This window comes from Enhydra lutris, unplaced genomic scaffold, assembly GCF_002288905.1.
Source record: "Enhydra lutris kenyoni isolate GAN:26980312 unplaced genomic scaffold, ASM228890v2 scaffoldscaffold51, whole genome shotgun sequence".
NCBI classification, from domain to species: domain Eukaryota; kingdom Metazoa; phylum Chordata; class Mammalia; order Carnivora; family Mustelidae; genus Enhydra; species Enhydra lutris.
Genome location: NW_019154135.1, coordinates 13,668,123 through 13,681,842, shown reverse-complemented (window position 1 = coordinate 13,681,842; position 13,720 = coordinate 13,668,123). Strand labels below are relative to the sequence as shown.

Sequence of the window (13,720 nt, the reverse complement as noted above, 5' to 3'; positions counted from 1 at the left end):
GAGCCCGATGTGGGCCTCGATCCCAGGACCCTGAGATCATGACCTGAGCCGAAGGCAGCGGCTTAACCCACTGAGCCACCCAGGCGCCCCACCACGTGAATGTCTTTTAAAAATGTCTTGTGCACAACCTGTTCACGGCAGCTGGGAGACAGAGACAACTGGAACGTCCGGCAACAGATGAACAGAATGTGGTATGTCCCCAGCCTGGAAGAGGAAGGAGCCCCCAACCCACTCCCGCGTGGCTGACCCCGGAGGTCGCCACGCTGAGTGGAAGGAGCCGCGCACAGAACACGCTGTAGGGTTCTGGCTCCGGGAGGTGCTGGGAGGCGTCTAACCCACAGGGCCGGAGAGCAGACGGGGGCAGCAGCACAGGGGGCAGGGGATGGGGACTAGTGTCTCCCTCGCGGGGGACACTGCCGGGGAGAAAGTTGTGGGGATGGACCGTGGTGGTGGCCGCCCCCCAGAGTGGACGTGCTCGATGCCACTGAAGCGTGCGCTTCGAGCCGGTGAGGACGGGGAGAGGGACCTCGCCAGCATCTCACAATAGCCTGTCCTCGTGCTGTGCACAGCCGGGTCTCCGAGAAACGATCAGGGGAGAGTAGAGGCTGGTGCTTGTAACACTTTCTTCACAACCAGGTTTTTCAGAAGACTTCCCTGCACACGCATCGGAAGAAGGCGGTGGGGGTCCGGGCAGAAGGCCAGGAGGGGACGGACGGCAGCAAGCATCCGTGGGGCTGACGCAGGCAAGGCGGTGGCCGGGCCCCATCGGCTCCCCGGTTTGGGCACAGAGGAGCGGCCAGTCTACAGCGCCAACCACACTCGTTGGGGTCTCTGGCTCTGAGCCAGCTCCTCCTCCCAGCCCCCGGGGAAATGCTGCCGCCACCGGAGGCTTCAGGACCTGGGATGGCACACGGGGGACACGCCACAGCCTGGACTGGGACGGGCGGCCACGCGGCCAGCTCCTGGCATGCTGTACGACACACCCTCACGACAGCTGGGGCTCTGAGGCGTCCCCCGTCCACCCACGGCCCCACGGCCAGCCTGTGCGAGCCCCGCGAGGCCCACACACCCACAGGCTGTGCAGAGTGGGGGCCCGGGCACCTGGCTGGCTCCATATGGGGCAGGACACACTGCTGTGTGGGTGGAGGCTGGCACCCTATCTGCCCAACATGGGACAGCACAGAAGACTCGGATGAGGCCGGGAAGCGGACCTCCTGACACTCAGAACAGCAGCTCAGCCCCGAGGGAGGGCCCTCGACGCCCCGCACAAGGTCAGGGGCCATGAAGCCCGCCACTCCCCCTTCTGAGGAGAAGCCGTGGTCCCTAGGAAGGCATCAAGGTGGGACCCCGAAGGACCCTTCAAGGGCAGGGAAGGGGGAGGGACACAGAGGGACAAACCCAGCCCCCAGGCCCCCAGCAATGGGAGGGGAATGTCAATCCATCGGTGGGCACACTCTGAACCGCTGTGGGAAGAGACAGGGGAACACCCCCACAGCGCAGACCGTCCAGCAGGCGGTCAAGACAGGCGCTTGCTCACATCCTCCAGGAAGTGAAACGTGCCGTCCCGGCTGGGCACCAGGCTGGACAGGCACCTTGAAGTTGTGTACCTCACAAGTCGCAGTGCTGCCACGGGACCCCAAGCAGACCCGCCAGGGAGGGAGGGGGAGTGCAGACGAGGGCCCCTAAGGAGCAAGGCCCTGGCCCGGGAGTCCCAGATGGCATACATAGTCCAGGGCTACGGAGGACAGAAGCCACTGGAGCCCCAGGACGAACCCCGAAGGCAAAGTATTTCGGAGGACCCCTCCCCGACACGTGTATCCACCTGGCAGCTGCACTCAAGACAAGAGCACCCCAGCTCAGGCCCTGCTCCGGGGGGGCTGGGGGGCACCTCGGAGGGTGCTTGGGGACAGTGGAAGCCTGGAGGATGGGCAGGGGGAGCAGAGAGGAGGTAAGGAGAGGCACAGGAAGGAAGAAAGAAAGGAGAAAGCCCTGCTGAGGACCCAGAGAGGCGACCATACATCCAGGAATAACAAGACCTGGGGTCTGGGCTCTCTGCCGCCCCCACTCCAGCCCTCCTGGCCTCATCATGGCCAACCCTGCTGACAGCAATCCCCTCTCTGAGGCCAGTCCCACACCCCCTGAGACCCACTCTTCTTGCTTCCCAGGGAGCCTCGCCCTCCAGAGGCAGGAGCACAGGCCTCCCACCAGCACGGTGCCTTCCAGAACCAAGGCACGTAGGCCTTGGCCCCAGTCTCACCGCTCTGTTTGCTCTGAGACGGCTGTGGACCAGCGCCAGCCGGGCCTGGCTTCAGAAACACGGAGGACAAGAGGCTCCGGCCTCCGCTCCTCCACCGGCGCCCCAGCGGGCAGAGGGCCATGGGAACGGCTCACATCGGCTGGGCCACGGCCCCACACGGGCACGGCGGGGACAGTGCCAGGGAGCTGCGAGCCAAAGCCGCTCTCACTGCAAATCTCACTTCTTGGCAATTTGGGGGTTGAGAGCCAGATGCTAGAGTTCTCTCTTTTTTTCTACGTTGGTTTTATTTAGGTTTAAACATCTTTATTGAGATAGAATTCATGGACCAAACAATTCACCCACTTCAAGTGTATAATTCAATGGTTGTTACTACAGCACAGAACCGTCCGTCCGTCACCACAGACAGCGTAAGCTAAGCTCACATTCCCATCACCTGGCACACGCTGCGCCCAACCACCGCACTCCCCACTGTGCCCCCACGTTGCCCTCTGTGCCCACGAGCCGCCTGCAACGGATGTGTCAGGTAACGGGACCATACGACACGTGGGCCTCCAGACTGGCTTCTCTCCACGCTCCCCAGGCCGTGCTGCCGTGCCGTGCACCGAACACACTAAACCTCATCTCTTCTTATGCCGAGGCTTCCCAGTCGCGTGGACACAGCCTGTTCTCCTCACCCATTCATCAGTCGATGGGCATTCGGGGGGCTTCGACTCTCTGGCTGTTAGGGTTCCGGCTCCGAGGAGCAGGATTCTGTGTGGACCTGTGCTTCCCTTGCTCTTGGGTACGTGTCTAGGAATGGAACATTTGGAGGAACGGCTTTCTACGGCAGCTGCGCCATTCCACGTCCCCAGCAGCAGCGTGAGGGCTCCAGCCCACACCCTCGCCGACGCTAGCCACTATCAGCCTTCGTGGCGCTCGCCATCGAGTGGAAATGAGGTGGGGTCTGCTTATGGTTTTCGCTGGCATTTCCCCAAATGACTCTCTTCACGCACTCTTCGTGCACTTGGACATCTTCTCGGGAGAAATGTCTATATAGCTAGGTCCTTTGCCCAATTTCTGACTGGGTTGTCTTCTTACTGTTAGTACATTCTTGGACTAGTCTAAACACGAACTCCTTATCTGATATGTGATGTGCAAATATCTTCTCCCGTTCTGCAGATTGTCTTCTCACTTTCCTGAGGGAGTCCTTGGAAACACAAAACTTTTTAATGCTGATTATGTCCTCTTTTTCTTGTTGCTCATGCTCCTGGTGTCCTAAGAAACCATTCCCAAATCCTGGATCGCAAAAATTTACTCCTATGTTTTCTTCCAAGAATGTTATAGGTTTAGCTCCTACAATTAGGTCTATGATCCATTTTGAGATCATAGTGTTATGGTGTTAGGTAGGGTTCCAACTTCATTCTTTTGCACATGGACACCCAGCTGTCCATTTGTTGAATGGACAGTAATCTTTCCCCATTGCAGTGTCTTGCTGTCCTTGCCAAAAATCCAATGATAAGATATATGGGTTTATCCTAGACTCTCAGTCCTATTCCCCTCTATTTACCCTTATGCCAGTACCCATGCCGTCTTGATTGCCGTGGCTGTATAATGTGTGTGTTTTTTTTAATTTTTAAGTACTCTCTACCCCCAATGTGGGGCTCAAACTCACAACTCAGAGATCAAGAGTCGCATGCTTTCCCGACTAAGCCAGCCAGGTGCCCCTAGTTTTGAAATTACCAAGTGTAAGTCCTTCCACGTTGTTCTTCCTTTTTAAGAATATTCTGGCTCTTTCTGGGTCTCCTCACATTTCTATATGAATTTTAGGATCAGCTTGTTGATTTTTTTTAAAGGCAGCTGGAACTTTGACAGGTATCACATGGAATCTGTAGGTCAGTTTGCAGTGTCTAGCTGTCTTAACATTCAATCTTCCAGTTCATGAACATGGGATGTCTTTCCATTTCCTTGGGTTTTGAATTTCTTCCAACAGTAGTTTGTGGTTTTCAGTGTTCAAGTTCTTACACTCCTTTTGATTTATTACTCACTATTTTATTCTTTTAGATATTATTATGAGTGGAATTATCCTAATTCCTAATTTTATCTTGGGATCAAACGTTGCTAGTGTAATAAAAATATAATGGAATTTTATATCTTCATCTTGTGTCTTACAACTTTGCTGAATTCATTTTTAGTTCCAATCATCCTCCTGGAACTTCCTTAGGATAATCTACATATAAGACCATGTCAACTGCAAACCCAGAGATAGGTTTACCCATTCCTCTCCAGTACGGGTGCTTTCATTTTTCTTGCCCAGCTGTCCTGGCTAGAACGTCCTGCACGTGTTAACAGAGGTGGAAAGAGCAGATATCCTTGTCTTGTCCTGACCTGACATTGACCTTGGGAGAAAGCATTCAGCTTTCATCGTGCAATGTGTCAGCTGTGGGTTTTTCATAGACGACCCTTATCAAGTTGAGAACATTCCCTTCTATTCCTAGTTTGTTGAGTATTTTCACCAGGAAAAAATATTAGATCTTGTCGAATACTTTTCTGTATCTATTGAGATAATCAGATAATCTCTCTGCTTATTCTATTAATATACTGTATGATGGTGACTGAATTTTGTATGTTGAACCAACTTCCCATTATTCCAGAGATAAACTTTCCTTGTTCATAATCTATAACCTTTTTCTATGTTGCTAGATTCATTTTGTTAATATTTTCTTGAGGATGTTGCATCTATATCCATATTGGTCCATAGTTTTCTTTCTTATGGGGTCCTTTTCTGGTGTTGGTATTAGGGTATTACTGTTTCCACAGAATGAGTTGGAAAAAAATTCCTTCCTCTTCGATTTTTCTGAATGAGTTTGTGAAGGACTGCTATTAATTCTTCTTTAAATGTCTGACAGAATTGACCAGAAGCCTGGGCTTCTCTTAGTGGGAGATTTCAAAATTTCTCGCTCATCAATGAGTCTGTCATTGTTACAGGTCTATCCAGATTTTCTGTTTCTTCTTGAGTCATTTTCAGTTGCTTGTGTCCTTCCAAGAATTTGTCTGTTTCATCTAGGTTATCCACCTTGGCACACACTTCTGCACGGACTCCCTATCATCTTTTCATTTCTGTAGGGTCAGTTGTATTGTCCCTTTTTCATTCCTGATTTTAGCAGTTAGTTTCCTCTCCTTTGACATGCCCCAACCACCCCTTTTACAGCTGTAGCCTTCCTCCTAAATGGCACTCCCGAGTCTCTGTACTTCTTCCTGGAGCAAAGGTATTAATCACCTTCTACCCCATCATAAAATGTGTTTAGTGTTTATGTCTGTGACTTGCCTCCCCCACCAGTATAAGCTCCTTGGGAGCAAGTACCTTTTTTCACGACTTTTCCCCCGTACCTAGAGAGTCTCGTAAACAGTTAAGTGTGCTAGCAGACTTACAGGTTGAGTAAGTCTGCAGAAAAGCAAAAGAAACCAGAAAAGTTGCCAAATAAATAAGTAAATAAATAAATGATGGCCTTGATGCCCTAGACATGCCCTGTTCAGTGTGTGACCACATCCTAAAAGCAGCTGTAATGACCTGAGATTGGTCCAAATGGAGATGTGCTATAACATGCACAACAGACTTCAAATACGTAATATTTTTAAAAATATAAAATACTTAACAATAACATTTGCATTGATTTAGTGTTGAAATAATACTCTGGATACACTGAACTAAATACATCTGCTTATTAAACTTCCTTTCATCTGTTTCTATTTAGGTAGTAGAAAAATTTTAAGGACACATGTGACTCACAACTGTGTCTCTACTGCACAGTGCTGCTCTAGGCAAACAGGATCAGGAGTGACATGGCTGCGTGTTCAGAAAAAGGAGGCCAATTCCCCACCCGTGGTCAGGGGAGGCTCACATAGAGCCCAGGGAGGGGGAAGGAGTCTGGGCCTGGCCTCGAGCCTGGGTCTGCGCGGTCCACTGCAGCACTGGAGACCTCATGCCCCTTGTGTCTGACCCAGCGGGTCTGGGGCAGGGTCCCCGCTGTGCAGCCGGGGCTGGGAACCACTGTATTGGCCACCTCTTTGGCAGGTGCACTCCTCACTAGACAAGCACTCTTTACCCAGAAAGCCCTTAACAGATGGCATGGCATGGGCACCTGGGTGGCTCAGTTGGTTAAGCATCCGACTCTTGATCTCCGCTCAGGTCTTGATCTCGGGGTCTTGAGTTCAAGCCCCATGTTAAGCTTCACACTGGGTGTGGACCCTAATTTAAAAAAAAGAAAACAGGGGTGCCTAGGGGGCTCAGTGGGTTAAGCCTCGGCCTTTGGCTCAGGTCATGATCTCAGGGTCCTGGGATCAAGCCCCACATCTGGCTCTCTGCTCAGCAGGGAGCCTGCTTCCCCCTCTCTCTCTCTGCCTGCCTCTCTGCCTACTTGTGATCTCTGTCTATGTCAAATAAATAAATAAAATCTTTTTTTAAAAAAAGAAAGAAAACAGAAACAGATGGCCTGGCTCAAACCAACAACTGAGAACCAGGCTGCACCTCAATATACAAGAACAGGAGCTACATGAAGAACTTTATTAGACACAGAAAGAATGTTGCAAACCCTCGGTGTCAAGTCCACAGCAGGCGCCTCTGAGAAGCCTGCCCTGCAGCCACACCTCACCAGATAACAAGACGGTGGCCCCACAAGCCAGATGTCTGAGCGTCCCTGGGACCAGCAGCACCTCCCGCCTCCCCCCACCCACAGGGTGAGGGTGCCAACGTGCAGCCTTCGAGGTCACTGTGCTGGGCACCAACCACGTGCCTGGCTCCAAGCCCTGGAATTCAGGGTGGGCTGGGGAACGGAGAGGCGGGGCGGCCCCACGGCTCCCGCCAGAAATGGGCACCAGCCAGGAAACTGGCCCCCATGGAGGGCGTTACCTCAGGGGGGATCCAGTGACTCTGCTGTTTGAGGTCAGGCCCCCATGGGCTGCTTGTCAAGTGGGAAAGGTGGTGGCTCTGAAATTAGTCCCCTGCCCCACCCCCCATGGAACAGAGCGGTTTATGCTTCCTCCATAGAAATTTCTTAAATCTTTGCCCAGCTATTGCCAATCTGTTGCAGAATTCAGCGAACGCCTGTATCTGGCCTAACAAAGAATCACAGCCTTAGTTCTGTCAGGATCATTATGTCCGCGCAGAAGAATGACGTGTGGCGGAGGCAGAGCCACTGGCCAAGCTAGCAGCCCGCCACATGCCAGGGGACAAGGGGCCCCCGGGACTGGGCGGCGAGTCCTGCCATTTTAACATACAAGGATGTTTTTATTTTAAATAGATTCAGACTTTTATAGGAATAAAGTATACATTTCTATGTAATATGCCAATATGATAATTTTTGGAAAACCAAGTTGATACATAATGCATTTTTATGTTTCTACACTAACAAAGTGACTCGCAGCTGTGAAAGATGCTTTAAAAATCAGATTCCATTTTTGTGGGAGAGAAAAAGGGAATTAAATTTTTTGAAAATATATTTGAAATCTCCAGAAAGGCCACATCTCATGCCTTGAACCTCCCTGGTTCAAGAGCAGAGGGAGGGATGGGATGCACCCAAGGAGCAGACACCGTTCCCGTCACCTCCACCCGGTGGGTCCTGTTCAGCACCTGTTAAACCCCAGTGGAGCCAACACCGACCCTCATGGGAACAGTGTCTTTTTAGGTGTAAGAAAAAAATCTCTCTCCGTTAGATGAGATAAAAGAGGGGAGGAATCTGGTCTTGGGTTCTTTCTGAAAGGGGTCTCTGTGCCCAGGCAACAACAGACGAAACCCATCCTCCTTCCTGCATAGGGATCACGCCCTCCGAGAAAGCGTGGGAGCCTGCGTATCATCCCCCATCATGCTTATCAGAGGACGGGTCCCATCTTCGGCTTAAAAACAGCAGCCAGCTCACCCTGTGTGCAATGGATGGGCACGGATGGGCCCTGAGCTGCAAGAAAACACTCAGACTGGAGGGATGGGTGTGAACAGGCGCTAGGAGCAAAGAAACTACAGAATCACATGTATGGTGATTCCATTTGTGTTTTTAAAATCAGATACATGCATGACACGTACTGCTTGTGTGTACATGAGCATGCGTGTCCTCACGCCGACGCTGGTCTGCCCGGGCTCCTCCGGCTGAGGAACCCGTTGAAGAGTCATTTTCACTGCACACAAATGTATATTTACTTTCCTTTATGAGAGGATATCGTCCTTGCAATTTGCTTAATTAATGCAATAAAATCCCAAGCCTTGCTGGTCCAAACAGGGGCAGAGTGTTGGCTGTCGTGGAAGGACAACCAAAGGAAACGAGGCTTTTACAGAGAGGAACGGGGTGGAGGCCAGGGTAGCACAGCGGGCATGGCGAGCTGCCTGCTGAGGGCAGGCGGGTCCCGAAAAGCCGAGGGTCAGAGTCGACCACAAGCAGGCCGTGAGTCAGCGGGTGGAAAGAACAGAGTGGGGGCATGAGCCGCCGCGAGGAGCAGAAGGCAGATGCTGGAGCCCACTACCCGGATTTGAAACCGGGTCCACGCGGCCTTGGCCCCAAATGGAGCTCCTCGGCGCCTCCGTCCACCTGTGCCGTGAACTGGTAATGGTCACAGTGTGGATCTCAGGGATGGAGCGCGCTGATGTAATAAGCACCACTTAACTGCTGGGACCGCTACCAGGAGAGAAAGAGTGCAGGTAGCAAGCGCGAGGTATATTCTTAGCTCCCGGCAAAGTAGGTTATGGTATAAAAATACCGCTCAGTAGTAACTAAAGGAGCGTCACCTTCACGTGCATCCTGCCGCAGCCTCGCGTGTGTGACTTCTTCCCCAAACACCCTCCACTAAGGATGGGACTCCAGGTCTGGGGCCAGTTTGCTCACCCCTCCCTCGAATGTGCAGCCCCACGCGGCCCCGAAGGGGCCTACACCCCGCCCGCAGGCAAGCGGGCGGCTGCCTCCATGTCAGAGGGGCCGAGCGCTAGGGCCAGCCAAAAGCAGGGCAAGGGAGGGGTGGGCCCTGGGCGGATGGGGGGCGTCTGGGGGAGCAGCTGGGGCAGCAGGCAGTGTTGGCATAAGGCTCTGGGGAGGGAAGCGCTCGCTGGAGGGGGCGAGACAGCAAACAGCTGATGACTCCTCCCCCCAGCCCTCTCTTCCTTCCCTGGCAACCTGGCTTTGCCGCTCGCTCGCTCACTCAGGAGACTCAACCATCAATTTGCTCTGAATATCCTGTTTATCTATTAACTTCCTAGCAGGTCACTCACCGGCGGAAAAGCCCATGGCCAGTGAGGGCTCGCGCCCCATGGCAGGGCCTGCTCCCGTCTGACCGGTGGACACAGGATGCAGTCAAGGACACACCAAGGTCAGCCCTGGGCCTGGCAAAGTTCAGGGGGAGCTGGCAGGGGTGGGGTGCACAAGGCGCATCCTCCCTGAGCCATGGTTCTGGGTCTGTAAAGTGGGACGGGAGGGCAGCTTCCTGGTCAACTTGAATCAAGTGACCTGCACGTCAGAGGTGGCTCCAACGGGGCCACCTTACCCCGGGGGAGCGTCCGGAACTCCTGAAACCCGGCCCTCGTGGGAGCTTTCTTCTGGGGACATCACCGCGTTTTAAAGGAGAGAGAGGAGCCCCACAAGTGGCCAGCTCGGGAGCCCGACACGAAGACCTCCCTACCCAACCGACTGTCCAGCGGCGGAGGTCTGCCAGCACCGAGGGGCAGCGCGCCGGGAGCCGCCGCACGCACACGGAGTCACGGGCCCGCCAGCAGCCCCTCCGCCCAGGACCAACCCTGCAGAAGACCTCGCGCCTGGGTGCCCCGAGCTCCCGCGCAACCGGAGAGCACGGCACCCGGGAGCCCCCAGGCCTCCACGGGGCGGGGGGGGGGGGGCGGCACCACGGGTCCCAGGCCAGCAGCCACGGCGTGAAGGCCAGGGAGCCACAGGTGACAGGTGCGCTTGGCCCGCAGCCGCGTGCACACGCGGTCCCAGCGTTCTGGAAAGTGATGACGAATCCGGCCGGAGGCTCCTACCCGCCAGCTCCGGGCGCGCCCGTGGATAGAGGAAACGGAGAGTCTGGAAGGAACCGGCAAACAGCGGCCGCGGCTGCGGGGGTTCCCCAGCGCTCCCTCCGGCTTCGCGGGGACACGCGGCACGACCCGGAGCACGAGGTGCGTGGCGCGAAGAGCTGATGACGACCCTGTCACAGCCAACCGGTCCGCCGCCTCACTGGGTCAGGGCCGCGTGCGTGCGTGCGTGCATGCATGCATGCGTACGAGCATGCGCGCTCGCACGCAGGTGTGTGCTTGCGCGTGCGCGTATGCAGTGCGGCGCGTGCGCCGTGAGAACGTCGAAGACCCGCTCCCTTAGCAGGTTCCAAGTGCAGCGCGTGGGCCAGTTCCCCAGCACCGCGGCGCTGGCCGCCCCTGGGGTACCGACCGTCCGCTTGTAATGCTTTCTTCTCACTGAGAACAAACAACCGAAACCAGAGGACGGAAGAGTCGGAGTTCTAAATGCTCGGCGGAAGGGTTACTCCCGGAGCCGCTCTCCGGGTCTGGAAGCCGTCCGCCGCGAACGCCACGGAGAGCGCACGGCTGCCCAGTGCACGAGGGGCCGCGCCTCGCTCCCCTGCTGGGCGCCCGGCTGGGGACCTCCCGCTCCGGGTGGCTCCCGACCCTGCACGTGGGCCTTCCGGCGGGCGTGCCCCACCAGGCCGGAAAGGGCAGAGCCCCGGACAAGAGCCCCTCTTGGCCCTCAGACCCTGCTCCCCAGGGAAGGATTCCGAGCGGGACAGGGAGGGCAGCGGTGGAGGCCATGTCACGCAGGCAGCTGTGGGCCCATGGCCCGGCCCTTCCCGGGCAGAGAGCTCAGCGTCCTCTGACTGGTGCCAGGGGCTGCAGCTTTAAATAAACTTGGACGCATGCACCTGGGGCCAGGGAAGGGACACCCACTGCCTCGGGCAGGCGCTGTCAGCAAGCGGCAAGCGGGCACCATGGCCACCTGGAACCCAGCACTGAGCAGAGGTGCGGGCCTTCTGCTGCCTGCCCCGCCACAGCTCACCCTGCACTTGCTTGGCTTCCCCTACCCAGAACACCCCAGCAGGGCTGTGACAGGCCCCCCAGGCCATTCCCTGGACCCACCACCTGGGGGGCTCCACAAAGGTGTGCTGGGCCTAGCAGAAAGCTTCCTGGCTCCAGAGGGTGGGCCCCAGGTCCTGGGGTGTGTTCCCTTCCCCTCCCAGGCCCCTGCCCACTGCGAATGTCTCCCCCACTCCCACTCCGGGCCCTAACTCTACCGCAGGGCAGGCAACCACGTGGCTCCCTTCTGGAAGCTGCTCCCGCTCTTGCTGCCCAGGAGGAATCTGGCCTCTGCTGTGCGGACCCCTCTCAGCCCCTCCCCAGGGCAGCTGAGACCTCCACTCCCCGGTATGGATGTGGGTGCCAATGGCCAGGATGAACAGTCGCTGCTGGAACCAGAGGCCCCCAGTTGGGTGGGCCTCCCTGTGCCCTACAGGACCCATAGAACCTCCCAGAAAAGTGTAGGGGTGTCAGCAGAGGCAGCATCAGCTTGAGGGAAAGGGTGCCTGGTTGAGGGTCTGTGTGCTCCTGAGCAAGCACAGAAAGGACAAGAAGGTCTCCTAGGAAGGGTGACTTCCTCCCATGGCCACCCTCTGCCTAGGAGAACTACCTCCTCCCTCTGAGGACCCCCCCCCCACTACCCCTTCCAGGTTCTTTCAGGCTGTGTTCAGGGCCTCAGGGGGACACACAGCGGGTGTGCTGGACCCTCCCCATCCCTCTGCTCAGCTCTCCAGGCCCCCAGCCTCAAAGCCAGGCACCCAAAGAGCACCCAAGGAATGGAAGGGAGTTTCTGGGCCTGCAGGGCACGGCCTTGCCCAGAACCCCAGGCCAGGGGACTCCTCCACTCCGCCTAGCCCAGCTCCCCAGCCCTCGAGCCTGACCCGCATCCTCCCCCACATCAGGGAGAACGGGGGAATCCGCAGGGCGTCTCAGTCTTCCCAGATCAGGACCCATCTCACCAACACAAGCACTATCACAAACGATTTTTAGAAAAAGAAAAATAAGGCTCAGCGGCTGGATGTGTACGAGGAAACCTCGCCAGCGCCCCCACCACGCCGGAGGGCTGGAGGAGGAGTGAGGACAGCGGGGCTCTGGCCGCGCCAGGATGGAGCCCAGGGATTCAGGAGTTCTGGAGCCTGACCAAGGGATGCCGGGGGCAGCCACCCTGATTCACCCCGGGGTCAGAGAGCAGCCCCTGGCAGACTCGGAGTCCGGGCGCCCCACAAGAGCACGTTGCAGACCAGAGCCCAGGAGCCACCTGTTCCCCAGGGGTGAGGCCCTACCTGAACCGAGCCTTTGAAGCTCCTCCCCATTTCATCTCCCACCCTCCCCCTCCACCCTCCCCGCAGTCGCGTCAATAACTCTCCGAAATCCACCCCCCATCCCCCCGCCTACTTCGATGACCCTGAAATCAGGAGCCCATTCGGCTCCCCACCTCACCCCCTCATCTCCACCCCAGGGACCTGCCAAGCTTCCTGACCTCAGCCCCTCAGCTCTCCTGACTCGTGTTTCCAGAAGAATCTGGGGGAAAATCCTCCAAAACCCTGATTCCACTGGGGACCCGCAGCAGAGGCTGTTCCCACGCGGCCGGGAGCGCAGCGGGCACCCCCGGCGCGGATGGAGCCACGCGGAGGAGCAGGCGCCTAGCAGGTCCCGCCGCCCCCGCGCCTGGCCGCTGGGGTGGGGGTGGGGACAGCGCGGCCCGCGCCAGGGGCGACCCTCAGGCCAGAGCCGCCCCCTCCCCCGCTCTCTAGGCCCCGCGGCCGCCCCCGCGCGCCGCTCCTTTCTGACCTCCCGCCGCCAAATGCGTCACGTCTGCCCGGCGCTCCGGGGACACCTGCTGCCGCCCCCGCGGCGCCGAGCCCCGAGTCCCGAGTCCCGGCCTCTGGCCCGGCGGCCACGCTGAACAGGGCCGGGCAGAGCTGCGCGCGCCGAGGTCCAGCAGCCTGGCCCAGGGCCCGGGGGTCGGGGCCGCGCGGGGCCGTGCGCTTCGGGCCCCGAGCCCGGAGGAGCCGGGGGCGCGCGGGGCCGCAGTGCGCCCGGAACCAGCGTCGCGGAGGGTCTTGGTCTCCGGGGTCCCAGCCCTCCGCGCGCGGCGCCCTCCCGGGTCCCCGCCCGGCCCGCACGCGCCGCGGCTCTTACTTGCCAATATCCTCGTAGAGCTGGTACTCGTCGGTGAAGCGGGTACAGGTCACCGTGGTGGCCATGGCGGCGACAGACGGGCTCGGCGTGCGCTCTGCTGCGCTCGGGCGGCGGCGACTCCGGCTCCCGCTCGCGGGCACGGCGGCGACACGGGCGCGGGCGCAGGCGACACCTCGGCTCGTGGCGCCGGGCGGGGGCCGGGCTGGGCTGCGCCGGGCGGCGAGCGCACGCGAGATCTGCGCGCTCCGTCCCCGCCAGGAGCGCGCCGCACACCTACGCGCGGGGAACGC

The 13,720-nt window shown here is 57.7% G+C and overlaps 1 protein-coding gene across 1 annotated transcript in view; it reads right to left on the bottom strand.

Moving 5' to 3' along the window:
- The window catches only part of LOC111156985 (calcium/calmodulin dependent protein kinase II beta), a 77,706-nt gene extending 64,211 nt beyond the window's left edge, over window positions 1–13,495 (bottom strand). The window contains exon 1 of the mRNA XM_022518167.1: window positions 13,431–13,495. Coding sequence (XP_022373875.1) covers window positions 13,431–13,495 — 65 coding nt within the window. The remainder of the gene's footprint in view (window positions 1–13,430) is intronic.
- Between the last annotated feature and the right edge of the window lie 225 nt (window positions 13,496–13,720).